At 39.2% G+C, this 24,361-nt stretch overlaps 1 protein-coding gene across 15 annotated transcripts in view; it reads left to right on the plus strand.

Moving 5' to 3' along the window:
• The first annotated feature begins 9,272 nt into the window (after nucleotides 1-9,272).
• The window catches only part of vav2 (vav guanine nucleotide exchange factor 2), a 213,041-nt gene continuing 197,952 nt past the window's right edge, over nucleotides 9,273-24,361 (plus strand). For 8 of the 15 annotated variants that reach the window (XM_085165892.1, XM_085165895.1, XM_085165893.1 and 5 more), the window contains exon 1: nucleotides 9,273-10,608. In XM_085165892.1, coding sequence (XP_085022018.1) covers nucleotides 10,405-10,608 — 204 coding nt within the window. In that variant the 5' untranslated portion in view covers nucleotides 9,273-10,404. The remainder of the gene's footprint in view (nucleotides 10,609-24,361) is intronic. The other 7 variants (XM_085165906.1, XM_085165902.1, XM_085165904.1 and 4 more) reach the window with 1 other exon arrangement.

Below are 24,361 nucleotides of genomic sequence, written 5' to 3' on the forward strand. Positions count from 1 at the left end.
ATTCTGCTCTCTATAAATTACAGCAAACTGTCCAGATCCTGAAGCAGCAAAGAAGCTGCAGACTATCACGCTACCTCTACCATGTTTGATTTTGTGTTTGTAGTTCTTTGTATAAAATGCTGTTAGTTTCACACCAGATTAACAAATAGTTGCACTTTGGTGTTGTCCATCCACAGAATAATTTCCCCAAAGTCTTGGTGATTGAAATGTGTTTTGGCAAACGTAAAGCGAGCCTTTGTGTTCTTTTTGTTCAGCAGTGGTTTTCATCTTGGAACTCTCCCATTAATGCCATTTTTGCCCAGTCTCTTTCTTACTGAATCATGAACGCTGACTTTAATTGAAGCAAGTGAGGTCTGCAGTTCTGTGATACTCTTTAGACCTCCTGTCTGTGACTCAGGAGGTAGCACAGGTTACCTACTAACTAAAAGGTTGGTGGGACTATATAAGAACCAGTCTATTTACCATTTTTGGAAAGGTTCACTACTGTTCCAAGTTTTCCTTATTTGTGGATAATGGCTCTCATTGAGGTTCACTGGGGGCCCAAAACCTCAGTGGCATCAGTGTTTTGCTTGAGCTTTGCATCTTGGCTTTTTTTGTCTCCTGGGTTCTTGAGTTAAGTTTTTTTTTTTCCCACACAAAAAAAAAAATCTTACAAAGCTTAAAAAAACCCTTCAGAGTGGATGGGAAATGCTTATAACATTGTCAGGAAACAGCTAACAGCGAAAGAAAGCTGCCTAAAACATTAGCTCTACTTCCATCTGACCGTCCAGCTGCTTTGCAAAACTGGCACAAGCCCAGTGCTGCCCGCTTTGAACAGCTGGTGCTTGCACCAGATTACTCTCATCAAATCTCAGTGCAACTTTCAACATACATCAGAATGACAGCATATATGGAGTTGGGAAGGTTTGTGTGAGACGTCTGTGGAAGCAAAGAAAAGCTTACTGGCAGAAAAAAAATGAAAAGGAAAAAAATGTGCAAAGTATACCTGTGGCTCAGTTATTGAACTCACCAGTAGATGGCCATCATGTGCCATCTTAATCTTTATTCTTTTTTTTTCTTGCTTTTGATTTTACAGTGTTAGTCTGTTTCCTATGCATTACTTTTTTCATCATTCGTCAGTACAGTTTGTCATTTTATACAAGAACGTTTATCTGATTTGTAAAAATCCGAAAACCACTAAAATGATTTAAAAGAATGCAGATCCCTTTTTGTAAAAAAAAAAAAAAAAAAAAGTTCTCCAGTTGTATGTATCAGTTGTGTACTAGTGCTGGAGAGGTTTGTGAGGCCATTCATCATTTACCCTTTTCTTTTTTCTCTCTCTCTCTGCCACACCAGCCTGCTGTTCTTGCAGTGTGCATGTTGCTGGGTGATGTGATCTTTGTGACCTGCATTCCTGTCATGCCACATGCAGCAGCCCTCAGCAACCTCAGGGCATGATTGATCAATGCCACAGCTCCAGTGACAACTAGTCATTTCTGCCACTTCTGGCCATCACTCAGTGCATGAATATAGTGTTAAGAAGACCACACACGTGCATCTCTACAAACACATCGCACAGTTTGCTTGATTAATGGTTGTCTTGTTTTCTTTTTTTCTTTCCCTACCCTTCTTCTTTTTATCACCTTGTAGAAAACCCAGTAGAAATTAATACAAGTGAATGATTGTGGTTTCATGTCAATGTCATGTGAATGAACTTTACAGATTGAGCTTCATATGCATCCACTTTTGTTTGGTAAACAATTTATGCTAATGTGACATATACCATAATTGCAAATTAGCAGATGATATTCTTATAGTGTGAGCCTCTTTTTTGTAATATATCTTCAATTTGTAACAAACTTTATGATTCTAGTTAATCTATTCAAAACCATTACTTACCCAGCAAAATATTTTGCCGAGCATGATATTTTTGCAGTACTGCACTGCATTAAACTCACACGTCATGTATTATCTTGCACTATATCGTTGTCCTTTCTATCACGATAAGCATGATGGTGCTAAGGTTCACGTGCCTTACTCGAAGGTACTCCAGTAGCACCTGTGCAAGGAGAAAGCTTGTTCTGTTATTACACACACGTCAAGCTTGTTTGTGGCATTTTTAGATTACTGCAACCTTAGCTAGCACATGCATCCACTTCATGATTTTTTTTTATATCCTGCATGTGCTTTTCTTAAATGTTATGTTGTGAAATGCATGGGGAACACCACACAAAAAAGAAAAAGCCATAACTGGATGTTCCATTAGGTTTCACTGAAATGTGCTGACCTTTATTTATCTGTCTGGATGGGATTTTAGATATGTTCTTTTCTTCTATCTCTGTAAAAGATCACATATTGCCATAAGTGAACTTTAAGAAGTAAAACTGAAAAAATCCTCTGAAATTAAGTAATTTTTTCTTCTTCTCAGAATCAATCCCAGGACTCCATTTGTCTTGCTTTTTTTTCTCTCTCTCTGGAATTTGAGAGAGCATAGCAACACTATCCTCCACATAAAAAATGCCCTGCTTAAAGATTTATAGGCCATATTTTAGGCTGATGGAACTGTTCAAACAGTCCTTAAAGGTTAAGTGATCTCATGGCTCAGAACCCAAAGGCCAAACTCAAAGACCATTTGTGCATCACAGAATTAATTTTACAAAGGATATTTTCAGTGTCCAGTTTTGTTGCTCATATATTTTTATATGGACTGTGTTGCATACAAGATTACAAAGCTTTGTCTGAGCAAAGTAAGATGGGGGCAAACTACTAAATGCATATCTGGTATAATGGTATAGTGTGAAGCAAAGTGTTTCACATTAACACTCAGTCTTATATTTTTTTCTGCTGATCGCAGATCGGAAGTACATCAAAGAAAGTGCTTTTAAGATCAAGTGCTTCTAAGATCAGAAAACCACAAAGTATGAACATATATTTGCTCTTTAGAAAGGATGCCGGGTTTTAAAGAGGGTAGCAGAACCTCATCTTTACAGAGCCTTTTCTCGCTCCAAAAAGGCACAGTACTACTGAGGCTTATCCTCCACATAGTCCATCTTGCCCGCCTTTCCATATCAGTGCAAAGTCTGCAACCAGAAGGAGATGTTTCTCTATGTAGTTGTGAAATATGTTCAATTAATTCACTATTAATCAAACATTGATGTCTCAAGCAGGATAGCTGTTCCCTTGGGGATGGCAAAACTTGTGATGCATTATTTTATTAGAAATGCGGTCTGTACATACACTGTATATAGAAGATGTAGAAGAATGTGTGCCTTGAGCTCATATATCCTGTTGCAAAAGAGCCTTTCCACTCACTTGATCTAGCCAAAAGATATTTGATCTATCCATGATGTGTTCCTGAAGTTCACAGTTGTGGTCAGAAGCTTACTTACACTCATCATGGGCATGAATGTCATTGTAATTTGGGATTTTTAACAGATTCTTAACTGTTCTTTATCCAGGGCGGAATAGTTGTACAGCATACATCTTTAATTACTTTAAAAAAAAAACAGGAACTGGGTAAACAGTTTAAATTTCTTTTGGATTTATTTTTGTATTACCACTTTGCCAAAATCTGGAAGAAGTCCCAAACTGTAACACTCAGTTGAGAGGAAATTGGTTAGGATCTTCAGTAACAAATCAGGGATCGTAAAAGTGTGATGTGATTAACTGGAAACTACTGGAACGCCAGCAACAGTGTCCAGAATCAAGCAAGTTCTACATTGCCATAGACTAAGAAGATGGCGACCAAGAAAGAAGCCCTTATTCTTAAATCAACACCTTGAAGCTTGATTGAAATTTGCAGCTGCCCACATAGACCAACTAAATGCCTTCTGGATAACATTTTTATGGTCAGACAAGACAAAGATTGAGCTATTTGGCCACAGTGTCAAGAGGTGTGTGTAGAGAACTAAGGTGAAGCTTTCAAATCTAAGAACAATGTAACAGTTGTCAAGCATGGTGGTGATAGTGTCCTCCTTTGGTGCTGTTTTAATGTCGTTGGTACAATACAGCAAATGAATGGAATAATGAAAGAAGAATACCTTCTTCAACTTTAATTAAAGCAACAATAGGACAACTATTCCAAACACACATCAGAACTGGTTTTGTAATGGATGAAGCAGGATAACACTAAACTTCTGGCATGTCCTTCCTAAAGGCCTGACCTCAACCCCCTGAAAATTTGTAAAACCAACTAATTTAAATTAACTTTACCAATTCGGCCAAGATGAGTGGTCAAATGTCCAGCCAGAGTTATGCCACAAACTTGTTCGTAGTAACCAAAACCATCTGGTTGAGGTGCAGCTTGCTAAGGGACATTTAACCAGGTGGGAAGATGTATATTTACTTGAGCCTGTATGTATACTTTTGAACCTCTTTGGTTTAGATAAAGTCCAACATACATTTAAACTTATACACTCAGTTCTTTTCTTTTTTTAAGTCATAAAAGATATATGCTGTGCAACTATTCTGTTTTAGAAAAATAACAGTTCAAAGAAATTAGTAAAAGCAAAAATTACCATGACATTCATGCTTATGATGAGTATATCAAAACCTTTGACGACAGTTATATATTTTCATGTCATGGAACATCTTGCAAAACAAATATATACAAACATTTTGTTATTCAAAGATTGTAATGAAATACAAGGCAGTTTAGTGCAGGCAACAATGGCTCATTTTCAGGACTTTGGTAAAGTTTGCAGTAATGATCTATGGTTGCTGTTTCAGAGCAGCTGTGGTGTTCATGGTCAACGTAACGGGGTAACAGTTATAAATGACCAATTTTAAACTGGTGATTTACTCACTGAATTCTATGGATACACTAGCTTTATACAGTGTAGGGGTTATAATTTTGTTAAATTCAGCTGTCTGAATGCACGATGAGCAGTGAATCTCAGAGCAGTACCAGCATAGCCTGTACAGAAAGAAAAGTCTACGGGATTACACAAGAGAAATTATTATAACTTATGTCTAATTGATTCTTTTCCACACACTACACTGCTACACCCGATCGTAGGGTCCTCCACATGCTAAACCTCACTTCAAGGTTCAGGTAGTTTTGCACATTTTTATTCTCTGAACACATTTCAGAACCTCTACTTTTTCACTTTTACTTAAGAGTAAAGAAGTTGAATCAGTACTACCAGATTATTTTTCACACAAATATCTGTACTTCTACCTGTACTTAAGTGACAAATGTTTTTATTTTTGCTATTCCTAGACTTCATTAACCAATAAGTGATGGCTCTGTGGATATGTCCGTGTTTTTTGATACAGTCTATGGAGCTGCAGCTACCATGGGAATGTTTGATAGCTCCATTAATCTGAACAGTCAAAGCCCTTGTGTCACTTTATGAGGTAAACATGGCTGCAGATGGAAGAAAGGTGAAGCTTATAAAGTCCTTACTCTTCAGTGATGGAGCTAGATGACAAGAAGCGTGTGAGATAGTGGGTTTCTGTGAAATATTCTGTTTAGCTGCTCTTTGTTAGTACAAATTCTGTCCATGTCAGCCTTTACTGCTTTCAGGGCACCATGGATAGTACAGTGGGAGAATACTATGATAATTCACTACCTTCTACAAATTCTTAAACAAACAGGAAAAACACAATTTGTTCTGGTGGTACATTTCCAGTGCCTTAAATTGCTCACTTGCACAGAATTTGCTATATTAAAAAAAAAAAAAAAAAAGTCATCTCAAGCCTTCTGAAAACCAAAGCCATCCCCGGTTTCTATATGGGTGATTTAAGATCGTATGGGCCAGCAGCTGTGCAATCTTTAAAATCTTTCAATTTCAAAAGGAGCACCGGAAATCAGGTTTTGCTCTGCTTCTCTCATATATGCCCAGAGACAAACTGGCTAAATGTGTTATGTCCCTGTGGGAATGTGGAGGTGGGAAGATGCACTGATGACTGAGCTGATAAAGTAATGAGACATGACAAAGGGGGTTTAACAAGAAACAGGTGGCATATTGAGGTTGGTGACAATTAAGAGATTAATTGACCAACTGTGATTATTTTATTAACAGAAGATGACATTGGGGAACATTGCAGTCGAGTGGGAGGATATGGAAATGAGAAAGGTAACTGCCCAATTAAAGAAAGGAGCAAAATCAAACCCAAAATATATATCAAATGACAGATCACAGCCAAAACATTGTTGTTGTTGTTTTTTATTTCTGTGAAATAATAAAATATATTGACGTGATAGTACATGACTGAATTGCTAACTTAAACATGCATGATATTTATTTTGCATTTGCTTTGACTCCAACAGTTCTTGAGGGGGGAACATCTGTCTCTTTGCCAGGTTAAATGTTTACTTTGCACACAAACTGCTGTCTTTCTTTCCTGTTGGTGAGAAAAGCTGCCCACTGTGTCTGGAAAAAGAACTGATGAGATTGGTTAGTAGCAAGCATGTCGTCTCATTTTATGAAGGTGAGGCCATCAGTCTTTGTAAAACTGAGGAAAGCCATATCCACCAGCAAATCAGTTTTTGTCTGTCGACTGTGGAAAGTTATGAAACAGTTAGCCAACATGCATGCTACCAGGATCCTGAAACTGGAGTACTCAATTTAATTTGCTGTCTTTGTTTACATCTGTGCTGGATTTTAAATACAATGTTCAGAATCTGGTCATTTCCAAGTACTGTGAACCCCTTTTAAAACACATTTTATTGCATTCCCAGAAACAACAGGTAACCCATTACTGAACAAGTTATGACAAGCCAACTGCATTTTTCAGCCTTGAGCATTTGCAATCATGGTAAATGTGGTTTGTAGTGGTAGGTGTGTGGGTTTTTATAAAGAAATAGGTTAACTTTAAACTAATCCGCCGTTTTTGTTTTGTAGAATCAGAAGTCGCCCTTTTACAAACTGCTAGATGTTGTTTGAGGATGACTGTAGACTGTTGCTAATGGAATAAAAAAAATAGCAAAACTGCATTGTATGAAATTGATTCTTTTGATTATAGACAGTCACAAAAAAAAATCACCATTTTTAATAAAACAAACAGACGATTTTAATGGTTTCTCCTGACATTTACTCAGAGAAACTACTTCATAACTTTGTAACATAAGAAGATCATATTAACTAAACTGACGTATTATTTAAATTGAAGAATAATGTTAATATGCACACACTAACACTCTTGTGCAGCAAATTAGAGATAATTATAGTCTCTTGCTTTTTTAGGAGTATGTTTTCTTCTTCAGTTAGACAGAGACTGTGAGTTTCTGTCTTGCAAAGTGTCAAATACCACAGAATTACTGCATCAGAATATCATCAGTGTGCTATTGTGAGGTAATGTGTGATTCCCACCTCTAGTGGATACTGACAATAATCCAGCAAATACATTTTCCCCTCAATTACATTAATTTACTAAAGTACATAACCCGAGCTCATCCGCTTTTCATGTTGAAGTGTTCTTAGGCAGTGAACACTAAAAAATCTCCAATGTGTGTCAAGCTGAATGACACTGTATGCATGCTATAAAACAGGGCTTTCTGGAAGGATGACAGTGGCTTGTAGCGTAGGTGCTTTGAATGTATACTATAACTAGAGGAGCATTAAACCACAGGCAATCCATTTACCATTTAGTTAGTTATTAGTTCCCAAATCAAGGCCTGATAAGGCATGATAACAACTTAATTTTATACCAAATTTTACACAATTTAACACCACAATTTCTCATCCGTGGGATAATAAAGGTTTATTCTATTCTATTCTATAAGCTCCCTAGAGTGAGTGCAAACTTCCTTACCAAAAGTTTACATATTATTTCCTCTTTGACCTCTAACCCCTCTCAGTTACCGTTTAGATTCTGTGGAGGTGTGGGGAAACAAAAGAGCTTGCTTCTTTGTTTATCTTCATTTCACTATAAAACAACTTGTATATTTAATTGCTACTTAAACATGTAAAGACATTAAGTGCTTTTGGCTTGAGAAGTGGGTAAATGCTGTCTGAAAACCTCTGACCTAATTGTCTATAAAAATGGCTCCACCACAAAAGCCTGCTTTGGTACTGCTTTTGTTCATGCATCGCTATTCACAGTCTAAAAATGTAGCCTATACCACCAGCCACAGGAACTAAGCAAAAGAGTGAGAGACCCCTATGGACATAAATATACATTTTTATGCCTAGTTCCCTTAAAGTGTAACCCTTTCCCAGGCAGGGTAGTCATGTCCCTTTATTTTCTTCTTGTAAAAACAGTTTTCTGGATCACTCTTAGTCTGCCCCCTCACCCTAGACTACTCTGTCTTAGAAGACCCTCCCAAATTGCTCCTGACAATAAAGGAAACAGTTGATGTGGTTCCGGCATTTGACCAAGATGCTGAAACCATATGGGAACCGCTAGGATGTCTCCTGGGTGAGGTGTTTTGGGCATGTCCTACCAGGAGAAGGCTCCATGGCAGACCCATATCTCTCAGCTGGCTTGAGAACCCTACTATGTTCCTCCAGTATGAACTCAGGAAGGTGGCCAGAGAGAGGGAGGTGTGGGCTTCTCTGCATAAACTCGTTCTACCCTGACCCAAACCCAGATGGATGTATTATTATTGTGTACTTGTGTGGAAGGACTGCATTGAATAATCGGCCCACAACATGAAAATAAGCTCCAAACGGACTTTTGTGTGAGACATTTAGTGACAATACATTTTGTTTAGGTGAAAATTAAATGTACTCATTATTTTCATGTTACTTTTACTCCAACTGTAACACTTTAACTATGTTGGGAAGCATTCGTGTAACAAAGTGTTTTGCAGGTTACCTCTGTGGTGGCCATCTTCTTTTCCCAGTAAAGAGGAGGCCTGCCTCAATTGCAGCTCTTTTATAGGCCAGTCTGTATTGAGAAGGCGTGGTCTTTAGAGTATTTAAAGGGAGCAGGAAATGGATTGGGGGCCTTTTTGGGAAGTTGCTGTCTGTATGTGCATGATATTGGCAAGAGACAATAAAAGAATTACTTCAGTTAAGATAGAGTGAAGTCTGATGTTTCTCTCACCGCTCCTCTCTGCGTAACAAACCGTAACAAACGTAACAAACAAACTAGTAACCTCTAGGTTACTAGTGATCTGCTCAAGACTCTCGACTTACAGTACAACTACCAGGCATATTCAGACTAACACAGAAAGCTTCTGCAAACATAAGAATTATCTATCTATATATCTATATATCTATATATATATATATATATATATATATATATATATATATATATATATATATATATATATATATATATATATCCCCTTTATGCCAATTGCCCTTGCAGTGTGCGCTTCACCCATCAGAGGGCGCATCTTAACGCTTAGTTTAAAAATACTCCCTGAAACCCAAATTCTTTTAAGAGTGGAGCTGCTAAAGCAAACTACCCGACTTTTAACTTTACGTGTCTTAATCAGCACATAGGGGCAAGTTCAAACTCCTGGGCCAATCCCGAGCCTGAAGCCTGGTCTCCTTTCAGATTTGAACAGCTACGATCGGCAGCTGGGATCTCTAAACATCTCTGTCCGAGAGGGAAACACGGAGAGGGAGACGTGAGAGCAAGGACGTGAGCGGAAGGGAGGCAAAAATCAGAGAAAACCTAAGCTGGACACACTGATAACGCTGTTTTTGGGCGTGCGTAAAGGCGCGAGGCGAAGTTGCATTTACAGGATACATGTAAACACAGATGCCCCCCTTTTTTGTTTCCCAGACTGGACATGTTTCCGCTGCTGGAGAGCGACGTTTAGACAGTTGTGAAAAGAGATTGAACCAAGGGTTGTAGAGAGTCTGGTCTGTTATCCCTTTCTCTTTATCTTTCGCTTTTGGGACTGAGTGGAAGTCCTTGTTTTTGACGCTTAGAGTACTGAGGAAACGATAAATGCAAATGGTGACTCCGTGCTTTTATTCATCGTCTACAGAGACTTGAAAAGCCGCTTTCCCCACATTGCACAGCAGCCCGTGGTGTTTGGTTCACTGAAATGTGAAACACTAGTGAAGTCGATACATGACAAACTGCTGTATCCAGCTGGTTTGTTTGTCTCGGTTGTAAACATTTTACGCTCTTTGGATTATATGTGTTGAGTAGGAAACTTTTTAAGAATGAAGAGGAGAAAATTCACGTAGCTCGTCTCCGTTTTCTGCTTACATCGTCGCTGTGTGCCGAAGTGGATCCCTGTTATTATTTTAGTCATTTCCGAGCCTTCACGTTGAGGAGACAGGGGAGCTGACATGCGCCTGGACATGGGGATATAGTGCGCTGCACTACTGCGAATAATACAAAGTTGCGAAATTGCCTGATTTGCGTACATAGTGAATAATCAAGACACCCGGAGCCGGTGGGAAATCAACCATAGTGCCTGCTCGTGCGCCGTGAAACAACGCTTTTCTGCTCGCACTGAGCCAGTTCGAGAACCAGGTTATTTTGCGAGGAGAGACTTCGGAGCAAGATATGGAGGAGTGGAGACAATGCGGACGGTGGTTGATAGACTGCAAGGTCCTGCCCCCGAACCACCGGGTTGTGTGGCCCTCGTCGGCCGTCTTCGACTTGGCACAGGCCCTGCGTGATGGGGTGTTGTTGTGCCAGATGTTGCACAATCTCTCTCCGGGATCAGTGGACCTGAAGGAGATCAATTTCAGACCCCAGATGTCACAGGTGAGTCCGCCTCGGTATACATTTTAAACGACCAAGTGGTGGCTTTGATTTACACGCCCCCCGGGCAAACTTTTATATGCACTACGCTGCTACACATCCACACCCTGGGATTCCCTGGGCAGCCACTTCCCACTGAGATGTTCCACGATTTGCCTTAATTGTTTGGAAAGCTTTTTTTTGTACAACATTTCTCTGCCTGGATTTCCCCAGCTGATCCAGAGATTCCTTCCTGTCACAACAAGCCCATTCCTTGGCGCAGTAAAAAAAAAATCTATCAGTGTATCTGTGATAATACAGCAGTTAAACACATACTGTGGTGGGCTCTGTGTGTTAAAACATGCAAGCTTCATTTAGTTTTTCCCAGATGGAGAAAATAATGCAATTATGCCCACTAACACCTTATTCTGGAAGTGTCACACCTGCATCCATGTGGTGATATAGGCCTCAAGGTTGATGATGAGCTATTCTGCTGGTGGCTCCAGGAGCACTTAAAAACCAATTCCGTTCATTTCTTTTTTCCCCCCAAAAAGGTTAAACATTTATCTACCCAGTATTTTATTTCTGCTCATGCAAGTTCAGCCCCCCCAATGAAATTGACATGCAGTTGGCAGCTAGAGCATCTTCACATTCACTTGCTAATTGGGTGTTATCTAGACAGTCTAACTCTGCGGAAGTGAGCAAAGATAATAAGCTTCTTAGGGAAGAGAAAATCGAGGACACTAAATAAAGTAAAAGCTATGGAACGTTAGAGTGATGCTCTTCCATGGTTGATGATTTAGTATACACCATTTATCTGGTGGTAGCAGTTTTAAAAGGATGCTGCACTATTTGCTTTTAAATTTTTACCTGTCTCAAGTTGAAGGGAAATGGCAAACTGGAAGAGACTCAAAGAGAAGTATCCCTGTGTGTATGTAATTAAACTCAAACGAAACCCAAGACTTCATGGCAATGAGATTAGAGGTTTGAACTGTAGCTATTGCATGCCTCTGCTTCTGTAAAGCTCCCTCTGCACTTCAGCTCATTCATGTTTCCAAAGCCAATAAGAGGAAGTGTCGGGTGCCACAGGAAGTTTACATGACCACAGTGGTAGAGTAGAAGTGCTCTGTGCCAAACATGTCTATTGACTTTTATTCACCCTGATGTCTGCACTGAAATACCACACAGCCTCCGCTGCACATGGTGAAGAAGTCTTGGCACTGGCACTGTGACATATTTCGATTATTCTTATTGTCATACCTGCGGGCTTTAATAGCTGTGTTAGGAAGCGATTCCTCACTGAAAGCAAATTTGTCTGATATGCTTGGCACACCTTCTGTGACCTCTTTCTGTCATAATAATGTGTGAATGTGTGTGTGGGTCTACTGTCTGTCTGTCTGCTTTTTTTGTTCTGTCTGTGTTGGGTGCTGTTTTCTAGTAAACACTCCTTTCTTTGTCCTTGATTAATCAGGAAAAGATAATTTGGTTAGCCAGATCAACAAGGAATTCATTTGCAAGTGTGGCAGATATTTTTCAAACGGAGCAAAAATGCCAGTTTTGTCTCTGTTTCCCGCTTATCAAATGGGATCATTTGCAACTGTTGAACAAAACAAGAATGTCAAGTAAGATTCTGCGCCTTGTGGTGGACATTTTAAGCTATTTATCTTCGATTTAAGACAATAAACACTTAACAGAAGAAAGAATTACATATTAATCAATGAAAGTAAATGCTAGTGGCATCGCTATCCATCCCCCTCTCTTTGCCTGGTAACCAACAGCGGCCTTAACTTATCACCTCCAGAAGCTACTGGGTTCAGTGATTACAAGGGCGAGAGAGAGAGAGACTTGGATGGCATGCTTTGATCCGCCCACTAATCCCGAGCTCCCAGTACCACTGAGTGAATCTGCAGCGAGGGTGAAAGTGGTGTCCTCGGTGACAAATTGGGTTAAACAAAATCCTGGCAGCAGAACAGTAGTATGTGATTTATGATAAGGAAAAGGTCAAAGCTCACGTGCTTTAAATCCGAAAACACACAGTTAGTGGCTTAACCAAATGAAGAGGAGATGAAGCAGAGCAATTATATTGTTTTCTCAGTACAAAATTTCTCTTGTATCCAGTGGATAAACTTTAGTAGTGATTGATAGTTTTGAAATTGAGTTTTGTCTGTGAATATAACTAGTTTCTAACATTTAGTTAAGACGTCCTCAACACATGGTAGTAGGTGTAGAGTCGATGCATCGTAATGGTGGTTTATGGCGAAAGAAGAACATAAAGACACAAAGTATGTGTTTCTCCTTTTTCTATTGACCGATTACTTCTACTGCTAACAGCCTAATCACAATAATGCTTTTCAAGTTTGGCATTGTGGTGGTCTTGGTCTTGGTGCTTTTGTGCATTCTGCAGACATCAAAGAGAATTCCTGGTAGAAACACGATGGTCATCATTTTTTCACAAAACACGGCATGTCAACAGTTAATGAATTTGCAATTGAAATTCCACTCAGTGTGCTTTTCTACCTTGTTTGTTATGACTTGATGATGCTTTCATGGTCTTAAGATGAACATTTTGAAGTTTCCTGAACGTGTGTTTCATTTGACCCACTTGTACAGTGCTCTGCAAAAGTCTTGAGCCACCCCTCATTTCTTACATATTTTGCTAGTAAAATGGGAAACAGGTGCAGTGATGTGTTGAAACATGTGAAGTATATAAGGCAAAAACAGAGACCTGTTGCCACTGATTTTCTTTATTATTATTCCAGTAAAGAAATCTGCTTACTTCAGCCTTTTTTTTCCTGCTTCCCTTTTTAAAGATTAGTTTCTTGACATCCTTTCTTCCATTAAAACCGTTTCTGATGATGAACACTGGATCAATCGAAGGGGCAGATATGTTTCTCAGGTCCTGTGTCTTTGATGGATTTTGTTTTCTTAAGGCGGTAACTTTCAGACTTTATCTGCTGCAGATACTCGATCTTTTATCCTCTTCATCTTTTGCCTAGGTTCCTCAATTTTTTTAAGGCCACATTGCACGCTAAGATGTGCCAGGTTTTCAGCGAATAGCTCTTGGGGAGCCACCTTATTGGTGCAAAAATGACATCAAACCTATTATCTTTGGCATTTTTCATAAATTCAACTAAAGAAGTGGGAACAAATTATGTGTTTTTGCAACAGGTTGCTAATATCAAAGACCAAAGACAAAATTTGAAATTGTTTTTTTTTTGTTTTTTGTTTTTTGCTAGCTTGTAGGCACAACACTGTTTCACCCCTTGTGTTAGGTACCTCTTTATGTTTATTTTATTCATTCATTATTCAGTGACTGAGTGGCTTAACAAACAAAAACACATTCCTATGAAAATGGTTAGGTACAAGGGCTGGACTGAAAATGAATGAAAAAGCAGCCAATGTTCAAAGATAAACTTTAAAAGACCTTCAGAAATCCTGGAGCGCTGTTGCTCACGACAACTATAAAGTTACAAGAAAGTCTGAGTCCTTGGAAGCAAAATTTAAGGAAAGACGGGATGGCTCAAGAGTTTTTCACAGCAAGGCACATGGGATGCCAGCTCATGGCTGTGTGTCAGACAGTAGTCACTGGTTTCTAGGTTGCGCTTCTGCAAATTCCATCTTTTGCTCTTGACAGAGCGGTGTATGTAAGCCCGGACCCTTTGGGCATGCTGAAATGGCAGCTTTCATCTTCAACTCACAGATCTACAAATTCTGTATAATTCTTAATTATATATTCTGGTAATAGGCAACAGGATGAGCTTTACAACATAAACATTATAAATAAATTAAAAAAAACCCTCTCAGTAATAAAATCACTTGCTATATTGCTGTATATTTTTGAGGGTGTTCACAATAAGCTGGCAAAAACTGGACAAGCTCTCTTTTCTCCCAGCCTACTGTTTTCTTAAAAAAAAATGGTGCACTTGTGCTAACTTAATCGATAACATACAGGACCAAATACACACTCGGAAACTAATTTGTCACTGTCCATTTTGATTCCTAGTGTATGTGGTTAAACATCATGGCACTAACCTCATTAATATTTCTGCTATCAGATTTGCAATTATAGAGTTACATACCAAAAGAGAGCATGACCAAGGGGGATTAAACATTGTTTGATTTTGTCTTTCTTCCCCTTTGTGGACAGGAGAGGAGGTGGAGTAGTTCTTGAAAGGAAGCTGTGAAACTGACCTTCATTTATGTGGTCAAATGAATTCCAAATTGTGTTTTTCAGCATTTGTTTGCCTTTACCTCAAGGTTGTAAACGGGTGGCTAATGAGCACTGGTGTCTGTAGATGCTTCAGAGCTCAAAGTGTACTTATTCAGAATCCAGTGCCTCAGGCGGTGTCTGAAAGATGAGACTGAGCCTTTTGAGTGTTCTGCAGTTCTCTCTTCACTTCTTATTTTCTTTTGTTTTTTGTTAGTTGTGAATGCCTATGGGGTGAGCAGGTGGATATATATATATGTGTATGTGTGTGTGTGTATGTGTGTGTTTGCTGTGCTTTTGTTTCCTTGTGTGACCGTGCACTTGTTTATTATGTTTGTAAGTATGTTACAGTACCTGTGTTCAGACTCAATCAGTATTGAAGCTGAGGAGCCTGCAGAGCTGCACTGAAGTTTCTCTCTGCAGGGCTCCAGATCCCACACAGAGCCTGCTGCTTCCACTCAACATAATTGAGGTTCTTCCTCTTTGTCCAGCTCCCACCAGAAATATTGGCTGCTGATGGAAAGTAACCGGATCAGATCTGAATTCTTTTTTTTTAAATTCTGCCATTCCTGCAAACCTGGATTACCATGACATTGGTGTTATGCATCATTCATCCGGTTCTAAAAACCCCACTATAGAAAACTGACTGAAATGTTTTTGCTGCTAGGATTAGAAATAACTATAAATAACACAGACACAGCGATAACAGCTGATGTGGAAAACGTGTTAGTTGCCTAGCATTTATTTGAAGTTGTTTTTCTCGCCACTTGACAAATTGTATTTTCATTCACCTTGTAGGTCCTGTTTTGTCTCTACCAGCTCTTTGGAAAGTATGTGGCTAGCTTTGTGAACTTTCTTCAGTAGCTGTATGCCATCTTTTTCTAGATGCTGTTTGATGCTAACTAGGTAGACTCGGGGTAAACAACAAGAGGTTTGTGGTATAAAGACATCCTTTTATGTTTTTTTTAAGTGGCTCACAGACTGATGCCGGCCAATGAAATGTCACACAAATAAGAGGATTCAAAGCCACTTTTCATTGAGAAAAAACAGCTTCTATGCTGTGTTAAACAGTTATTTTCTGCACGCAGGACTTTACAGTTGGATTCCTTGTAACCAGGAAGTGGTGCACTTTAGATTAAGTATCTCTTTTTTAAGTGCCCTGGGCCAAAATAGGGGAAACCATGCAAAATTCACATAAAGCTATCTGTAATGAGATCCAAAATATGTAAGCTAATTTGTTGCTTATGTCTATTTTTAAGAGCCTTTCCTTAGTGCTGAGATTCGCACATGTAGCTTAATCTGTAAGACTACAATGGGTTTACCAAAAAAATGTTTGCTAAAAATATCTGCATTCTTCTGCTTTATATCTGTTTAATGAGGCAGGAAAAGTGGTAAAAGGCTATAAAAGAGGTTGTAGTACATCAGACTAGGGTGTTGTTATTTTGGTACTTCCTGTGCAATCTGTTTGTTGCTTATCTTTTTCTTCATTCATTTTTGCATCTGTCATTCTTTTTCTGTGCTCCTTCTCTGTGACATGGCAAAACCTGGACAGCTGTATTGAAATCCCTAATCAAATCCTGCTTCATTTTGTCTTCATCAGTCATGTGATTACAGTATACATTCATTGTTCACTGTAGGTCAAACTTACAACACTTATTGCCCTGTCTCAGATCTGCGTGGTTAAAAATGAGATCAACGGGAGTGTATGAACCAAACAGCATGTTAAATGTCAGTGCACTTTCTACTCTGAAATCTCTGTTTATGGCCAGAGTGGGTAGGGGGGTAGTAACCACTGTAGACACCTACCCACCCACCCTTTTCTCCCTCTGGAGTAATTTAATCTCAGTGTTAGGTCTACTGTTGACCCCATGACCTCAGTGCTCGCCGGATGCAGGTAATACTGCTAATGGAACTCATTAGGGATATGTCTTGGGTTGAACAGCTGAGACTGTGCCGCTGGAAGCTAATGGGATTGACAAGGAGAGAATGGGTCTGGGCCGGTGTATTCTAACCTTTGTGTAAGGTAATCCGACTCCTGAGGTCACAAAAATCCCCCCAAAATTTTAACGTCTGTGTGGGTTGAGCGCTGACATTTGCAGGACTGACCTATAAATAGTATTTTGGGTTTTTTTATGTATTTCCTGGAGGGACTGGACGTGCCTTAGTCTCGACCTGTCACAAAACTGGATACAGATTCCAGTGTACTTGTTGTTTTTGTGGAACCTAAATCTTGTTCTTGTTAGTTAAAAAAAAGTTACAATATCTAGTTCTGATAAGAATGACACAGACACAGTGGTAGCTAACGTCCCAACTTAAACCAGCCCAAACTGGTGCGGCACTAACAAGTTGTAAAGCATTTTACTAACAATTGTTGCTTCTCTTTGATGTACATTAACCTGACTTTTTATTTTCTTTGACTGTCAGGTAATCTTGTGCTGCAGCTGCAGGATATAAAAACAAAACAAAGAAAATAATTACAGTCATTCTTGTTTTTAATTATGTGAACAGATTACCTAAGGGTCACAGAATAGTATTGCTGGCTGAGTAATCATCCTTCGAGTTATCAAGACTATCACTCCCACAAATATTTCATTAACACTGAAACATTTAAACCAGTCGTCTACATTTGTTCAGAACAGCGTTGTCTATGGGTAATTTTTTTCCCCTTGCCAGTGCCTGTAGTGTCAGAGATAATGTGAATGAAAGATTTGATAAAGGAGTCATTGTGTGAGGAGCTTAACAAATGTGGGCATTTTATCAACCTGAAGTCAGATTAAGAATGGAATCAGTTCCAGGACGTATTTCTTCGTTTGCAAGTGTAATTCGTCTTCATATATGTGGCGGTTGAACTCTTGTGGTCACGACCATGTTGTTTTAGTAATATTGCACCACCTGTGGTTTAACAACGGTGATATTAAAACTATAGAAATGTTGTTTAAAACTATGACAATACTTCTGAAAGTATTATATATTTCAGGCAATATAGCAGAGTAGACAGCAATACATTTGTGCATGCTAGGATTATCCCTCATTCTCAGCAAAAGAAGTTTTTATTGTTGAGTATTTCCCTGGGCTGCTGTTCTGTAAAGCAGGCGTTCACTTGGAAACAGAAGCAACAAATTTAAAAACAAATGGAGACCATTTAAAATTTTCTTCAGCCCAGCTGTTCCTTTTCAAGTTGGGACAATTTTTTCTGAGCTAGCAAAGATGTATTGCCTTAAAGTTAATCCATGCGTCAGCTGTACAAACAAAAGCAACTGAATATTACTAATGGCCCAGAAGGGATTCTTACAGGGCTGACTTAAACAATGCATGACATTTAGCAAATGAATGGAGCAACTGAGGCACACGAAAATAGTTTAATTTGAAACTACAACCCTTGTTGCTTGTTTTAGGTGCCATTTTTATGATTGAGTGAATAGAAAGGTCAGTGTTTATGGATTTACGAATAACGAAAGTATCTGACAATGGTCAGGTACAAAGATTGGATTGATATAAGTAAAAAAGCAGCCAGTGTGCAGAGACAAACTTTGAAAAACCTCCAGAAAGCCTGGAGAACTATTGATCAAGACCACTTAAAAAATGTAAGAAAGTCTGGCTTCTTGGAGGCAGAATATGAAGAAATGAGAGGTGACCCAAGACATTTGCACAGTACTGGACACAGATGGAAAAAAAAACTCAATTATGTTTTTTTTTCTTTGTGAGATAGATTCTTTATTATTTTTCTGAAATATAGCTGAAAGCTAAAAGAACAGTCATACAAAAGGAACATATAAGGTGAGCTTTTCTTCACAGTCATTAATTGGACAACAACTCACTGTATGCTATAGACTCTCATAAATAAATTAATATGAGCCAGTAAAAGCATACAACTTGCAGTGCTGCATGAGAAATAATGCATAGCAGCATAGGAGAGCCATAAATAGAAAAACGGTTAAGTACTTGCATTATTCAGCAGATGAATAAATGCCATAGTAGTTGAGGTCAATATTCATTAGGTGCAAATGAATGGTCACATGTATACACATTGTAAGTGTGTGGGCCTGCTGCTTATGCAGTTGCTGCTTGGCACATCTGCAAGTACTGTGCATAACTGAAGTCACAGCTATAATAGAATGTGGTAACAAAGTCACTTACAGAACAACGCAAACATTTAAAAGTCACTCCAGGGAATAAACTGACATTAAAATATTTAAATCTAGAGTTAAATATGACTTAACCATAAATAAATATTATCCATCCATCTATCCATCTTTTTCTGTCACTTATCTGTGTTTGGGTCTACCTATTCCAGCTCATCTAGGGCTGGCTTTCCAAGCCATCGAAGAGGTAATCTTTCCAGCATGTCCTAGGTTTGCCTCATTGCCTCCTCCCAGCAGGACATGCCCAAAATACCTCACCCAGGAGGTGTCTAAGAGGCACCCTAGTCATGTCTTCATACCACCTGTCTCCTTTTGATGTGGAGGAGTAGCGGTTTTGCTCTGAGTTCCTTCTGAATGGCCAAGCTACTCACCCTATCGCTAAGGGAGAGCCTAGCCATCGTAGCCATCATTGTATATGTGATCTCTTCTGTTTGTTAGTAACTACCTAGAGGTTGTGCCCTAGGTAGAAAGGGTAGGAACATAGGTTCACAGGTAAATTGACAGCTTGGGTTTTATGCTGAGCTCCCTCTTCACAACAACAGATTACACCAATTTGTTTGTTAATCTTGCAATCCACTCTCCCCTCACTCTCTCACTTTTGAATAACGCCACCAAACTCTTAAATTCCACTGCTTGGGGCAGGACTCAGGCAGGCTGTTCCTCTCAATCACACCCTTCCAGGTCAGTCAGTCATTGCCTGTGTGAATGTTAAAGATCCCCAATAGGGCAACAGAGTAGGGCCACCAGAGTCCCCAGGTAGAACCTCAACACCTCATTCCAGTGACTCCAAGAAGACTGTGAACTCTGAACTGTCATTGGGTGTAAATGCGCTCTGAAGTTGTTGGGAGGGGTCCTCTCATCCATTGGGGAAAACCCCAAAATACAGGCACCAAACTGAGGGGAGATTACAAATATACTCGATCCTGCCCACCGCTTTTCCCCTGGGGAACTCCAAAGTGGAACACAGGCCAGTCTTTGTATAGCAAACTGGTACCAGAACTCCCAAGACACCAAACCCCTAAAGCTCATCCTGTGGTTGGTGGGACCTGGTATACCTGATCTGGCAATTGGTCACTTGATCTTTAGGTTATCATAGGGATCACTCTCCATCTAGCTCTTCACCAGTGGTCCAATTACCCTAGGAAGACCCTACCAGAGGCAAATTATCCTCCATAACAAAGCTGCTGGAATAACTGCAACACTTAAACCACTGCACCACAATACAGTGGGACTTTACAAAGATGAAATACTGCACATGATTCTGTACTATGTAATTATAGTTATAAATTCAATTAAGAATATTGTTCTATAGAGTCCAGTTTTATTCCTTCACTGATACACAGCATTACCCCTTCCCCCGAGCTATAAGGGCTGAAATGGTATGCATCCAAATGCAAACTGTGAGCACTCAGCTTTTTTGAATGCAGGCAATGTGTGTGTGACAATTCAAGTGGAAAGGCTGCTGCAGAAATATCAGGGGCTGCGTATTTGATTTCAAAGTCCTAAAATCACCAGAATAGGTGTGTTATAGGGATGTGACCATGTGTTAATCTCGCAGCTCAGTTTGATTGATCACACGACTAACAAACAGGCAAATGAAGTGTTGTGGGTGGATAAGAAATGGGAGGATTTTTATATCAGTTCTAGATTAGCATCTCATGGTTGTTTAACATGCTTCAGCATAGGGCTATAAAAGGGCTATCTTTTTACATAGCCAGAGAAAATTGGTAATGCAGAGGCCTGCTTTTTACAAGTTAGAATTCAGTGCTTTATCGTATCGTGTGATATGGATTGTAATAAATCTTTTTCTTGACTGTTTGAATGTAGTTTCTTTGCCTTCTGATTAGCTCATTTGGGGTCCGCATGGAAGGTATGGTAAGAATGGTTTAAACCCACCTTGTTAGCTCGCTGTAGTAGTTGAAACTATACCAAATGCTTCATGATGCAAAGTAATAAACTTTCATAGCACTGCACTGCAATGCTATGCTATGCTTCACCTCCGACATTTGGTATTCTGTAGTTGCTTGAGCATGAGTCAGCCAGTCTTCTGCTAAGTTTTTTATCATGCACAGTGAAAAACTGCTCCACCTAAACAATGTGGAACAATGATATGCCTCTTTTCCCTTTCTTTTGGGTTCCTCGGGGAATGCTTTTAGTCTGAATTGTGAGTGCAACGTTTATGTGGGGAACTCCAAGTTGACCTAATCTTTGACTGAGTGGGAAAACTCAAGTGATGTCATGTAGAGGCAGATTACCGCAATTCTTGTCAAGAGTATTTCAGTCCCAAGAGTTGAGAGCATTTTTATAACTGGCAGTAAAATTACCTTAAATCCTTCTGTCTGAAAATGAATCCTATGGTGACAGGAATTATTCTGTTGGCATCCTCTCTAATTATCTTACCTAACTAACCTTTAGGGATGCATTTCACTTTGAGAAGCCAGATCCTCCCAGACAACACATTGCCAGTTTTGCCATTCCACTAGAGATGGACAAAGAGATCATGCAGCCTTATGGTCACCGTCTGATTTCCAAAGAGGCTCCATCTGCATGGTGGTTGTTGGGGGTGATTAACACAGGCATGCAGTGGAATGGCGCCTGAATCTTTTTTGAGCCAGCCATGCTCTGCTGGGCGCCATCACTCCACAGAGAAATGAGAAAGAGGAGGCCATAGTTCTGCCTCTGTAGTGGTTAGCCAGATGGCTGAATATCTGAATTTCTCCCCTGGAGTTCTTCTTATGAAACCCGGACACTGAAGATCTTTCTTTTTTTTTAAATCAAGTCTTTAGTTGTTAATCTGATGGCGTCTGTCTTACCATATGGAAAATAATGGGAATAAAAACTTATAATATATGATATTTTACATGTCTCATTATGCTGTATGAGTTGATCACACTGCATACTGAAATATAAGATGCAACATCTCTTTTGTATTGCTTTGTCAGCTGGTGTCATTAGCCTGCTGCATGTTGAGCTGCTGTCAGAACAGAATCATTGCCAGAAATCTTATCTGAGTTACTGTGAGGTAGAACTGCTCTGTTTCATGCTGGGTTTTTTTCTGAGGACATGCACTGCTTTGCACTTCCTGCTTTGGGCACACATCTCATTACCACCTCACGCCATCACTGGGTGGCAGCTAAACAGTGGAGAGGTGTTTAAAAGTTGCACTGTCTATGGATTTTTTTTTTCAGGCCTTTGCCACAGAAATCGCCACAAGAAGCGCCAATATCCCATTAGTGATGTGTATTGATCATATCACATAATTAGCTCTGGAACAGGAAGGGCACAAAGGTAGGGTTACAATGTTAGACTCTGTCCCATAAAACTTATTGATCTTCTCCACGGCTGAGTCTCTTGTTAATCATGCAAACAAAGTGGAACAGTGTGTTGTGGGCTGTAGAGCGTGGAAGTGATCATTTCCTGTTGCATGGCTTCGTGACTCATAATTTCAGCTCTGCAATTATAATCTCTCAAAAACGTGGTTTTAGTTTTATCTATCAGGATCAGCTGAACATACAGTATTTCTGTTAGGGCTGTGCTTGATTGGTTAGTGAATTGATTTGCTTTTTAATTAAGTGCTTAGTCCTTTATGTATCACTTTTATGTTAGTACTCATACGCTTGAAGTATAAAATGCCCCTCCCATTTTCTTTATATAATAATGAAAATGTATTTTTTGTATATATGTATATAAGTCGTACTCACAAAGTATTTGCAGTTTTCTTGATTAAAATAAGGAATAACCATGATATTACATATTATCTTTTTGTCCTACTAATCAACTGGTCTTTTTAGCACTAATGAACACATTGTCAATTAACTGCACTGTGTGAGCCTGGGCCTGCGGATTAAAATTTGTTATTGGATTTGGTCCAGTTTCCCACACATGAAATTAGTCAGATAGGTGATTACAAGCTTAAAGAGACAAATCTAATAATATCACGCAGGAAGAGAACGCCTCCAGTGTTATGCTCAAGGACAGGCAGTCTTGTCAGAAGGGACTAAAACTGGTTGTGCAGTTGGAGGTTGGACTGTTCAACCACTGGTCAGTGGAAAAGAGAGAGCAACAGTAGAACATGTCTGTCTTTAGCAGACATTCATTTGTATTCTCAACATTTTAAACTGGCCTTTGGAGACGCTAAAATTCTTTAGTCTTTTTCTTTTTTTCATATTAATGTATCACAACTGGGCTGCTGCCTTGCATACAAATGAAACTGTAATTGTCACATTTAACAAAGGCCAGGAAAACCTGATCCATAGTTTTTGATTTGCCTTGGAAGTTATCGTGCGGGATTCATAACATTTTCAGAAATGCAGGAAATATGAGAGAGGCTTTAGGGACTGGAACTAACACACGAGGCCCAAATGAGACAGAATACAGTTGGACTGTAAGGTGTTGCGACATTCACATAAATTCCTCAGAGCTGTTTGTTATTACTTGTATTTATATTTAGTCCGCAGTCGCATGTTGTTTTCTTTAATGCAGATAATGCATTTTGTGTCAGACTGACATTTGTGGTGCATCTGTGCAATTCAAACTTCTGCAAAATAAGACTTCTGGGGCTGTGCTTTGGTTATGGTTAGTCATTGCATAACATGATGAAATAATGTTTTATAGTTTCCAGCCTTTTTATTTAATGTCTGCTTTTTTGCTTTCTGAAAGTCACACTTCTTTTTGCATTTATCATCACTCTCGCAAGTATAGTCATACTGTATGGTTTAGCTGGTGAAAAAAGAGACTCCTTCTGTCTTTCAAACAAAATTGACTATATCTGTGGCTTTTGCAACACAGACATGTCATCCTATCGTCCTTTGATTGATGATATTTCTAAAAAACAATTTCTCATAAGTGCCAGTTGCAAGAAAGGCAGGTGAGCGTCCTCAATCCCATCTAAAGAGGTGAAAGAAAACATTAAAGCTGCCACCAGTTTGGTGTTAGCATAATGAAAGCAGCAGAGTGTGAAGATGGAAGGCTAAACAATTTGGAATTAATGGCGGAAGCTGCTAGGGAAAACAAAGGGACAAAAAATGCAGAGCTAGAGAGAATCAGATTGAGAGGAACCTTTAGTGGCTTTCTCTTGTCAAATTGAGCGTATCCATCGCACTGATGTACATCGCTCATCTGGTCAACTTACCCTCCATTAGCAGACAAAGACTTGTCTTAACTGCACTGTGGTTGTCCCTTAGTTGTCAATAGCTTTTCTTAAAAATGTTTTTGTACTAATTTGGTTTTGTACTAAGCAAAACCAAATTCTCAATGTTCGTTTTGTGAAATTATCTTTCACTGTAACTTACCTGTAGTTAGCAAGACACTGATTAGTACTGATTCCCTTCTTTCCTTTGTTAACATCTATAAATCAGAAGCCAACGAACTTAACCAGGTCCTTAGCTGAAGTCTGTTATTGATACAGACATTGATAAATACTCTGATA

The sequence above is a fragment of the Neolamprologus multifasciatus genome, chromosome 7, assembly GCF_963576455.1.
Source record: "Neolamprologus multifasciatus chromosome 7, fNeoMul1.2, whole genome shotgun sequence".
Taxonomy (NCBI): Eukaryota; Metazoa; Chordata; class Actinopteri; order Cichliformes; family Cichlidae; genus Neolamprologus; species Neolamprologus multifasciatus.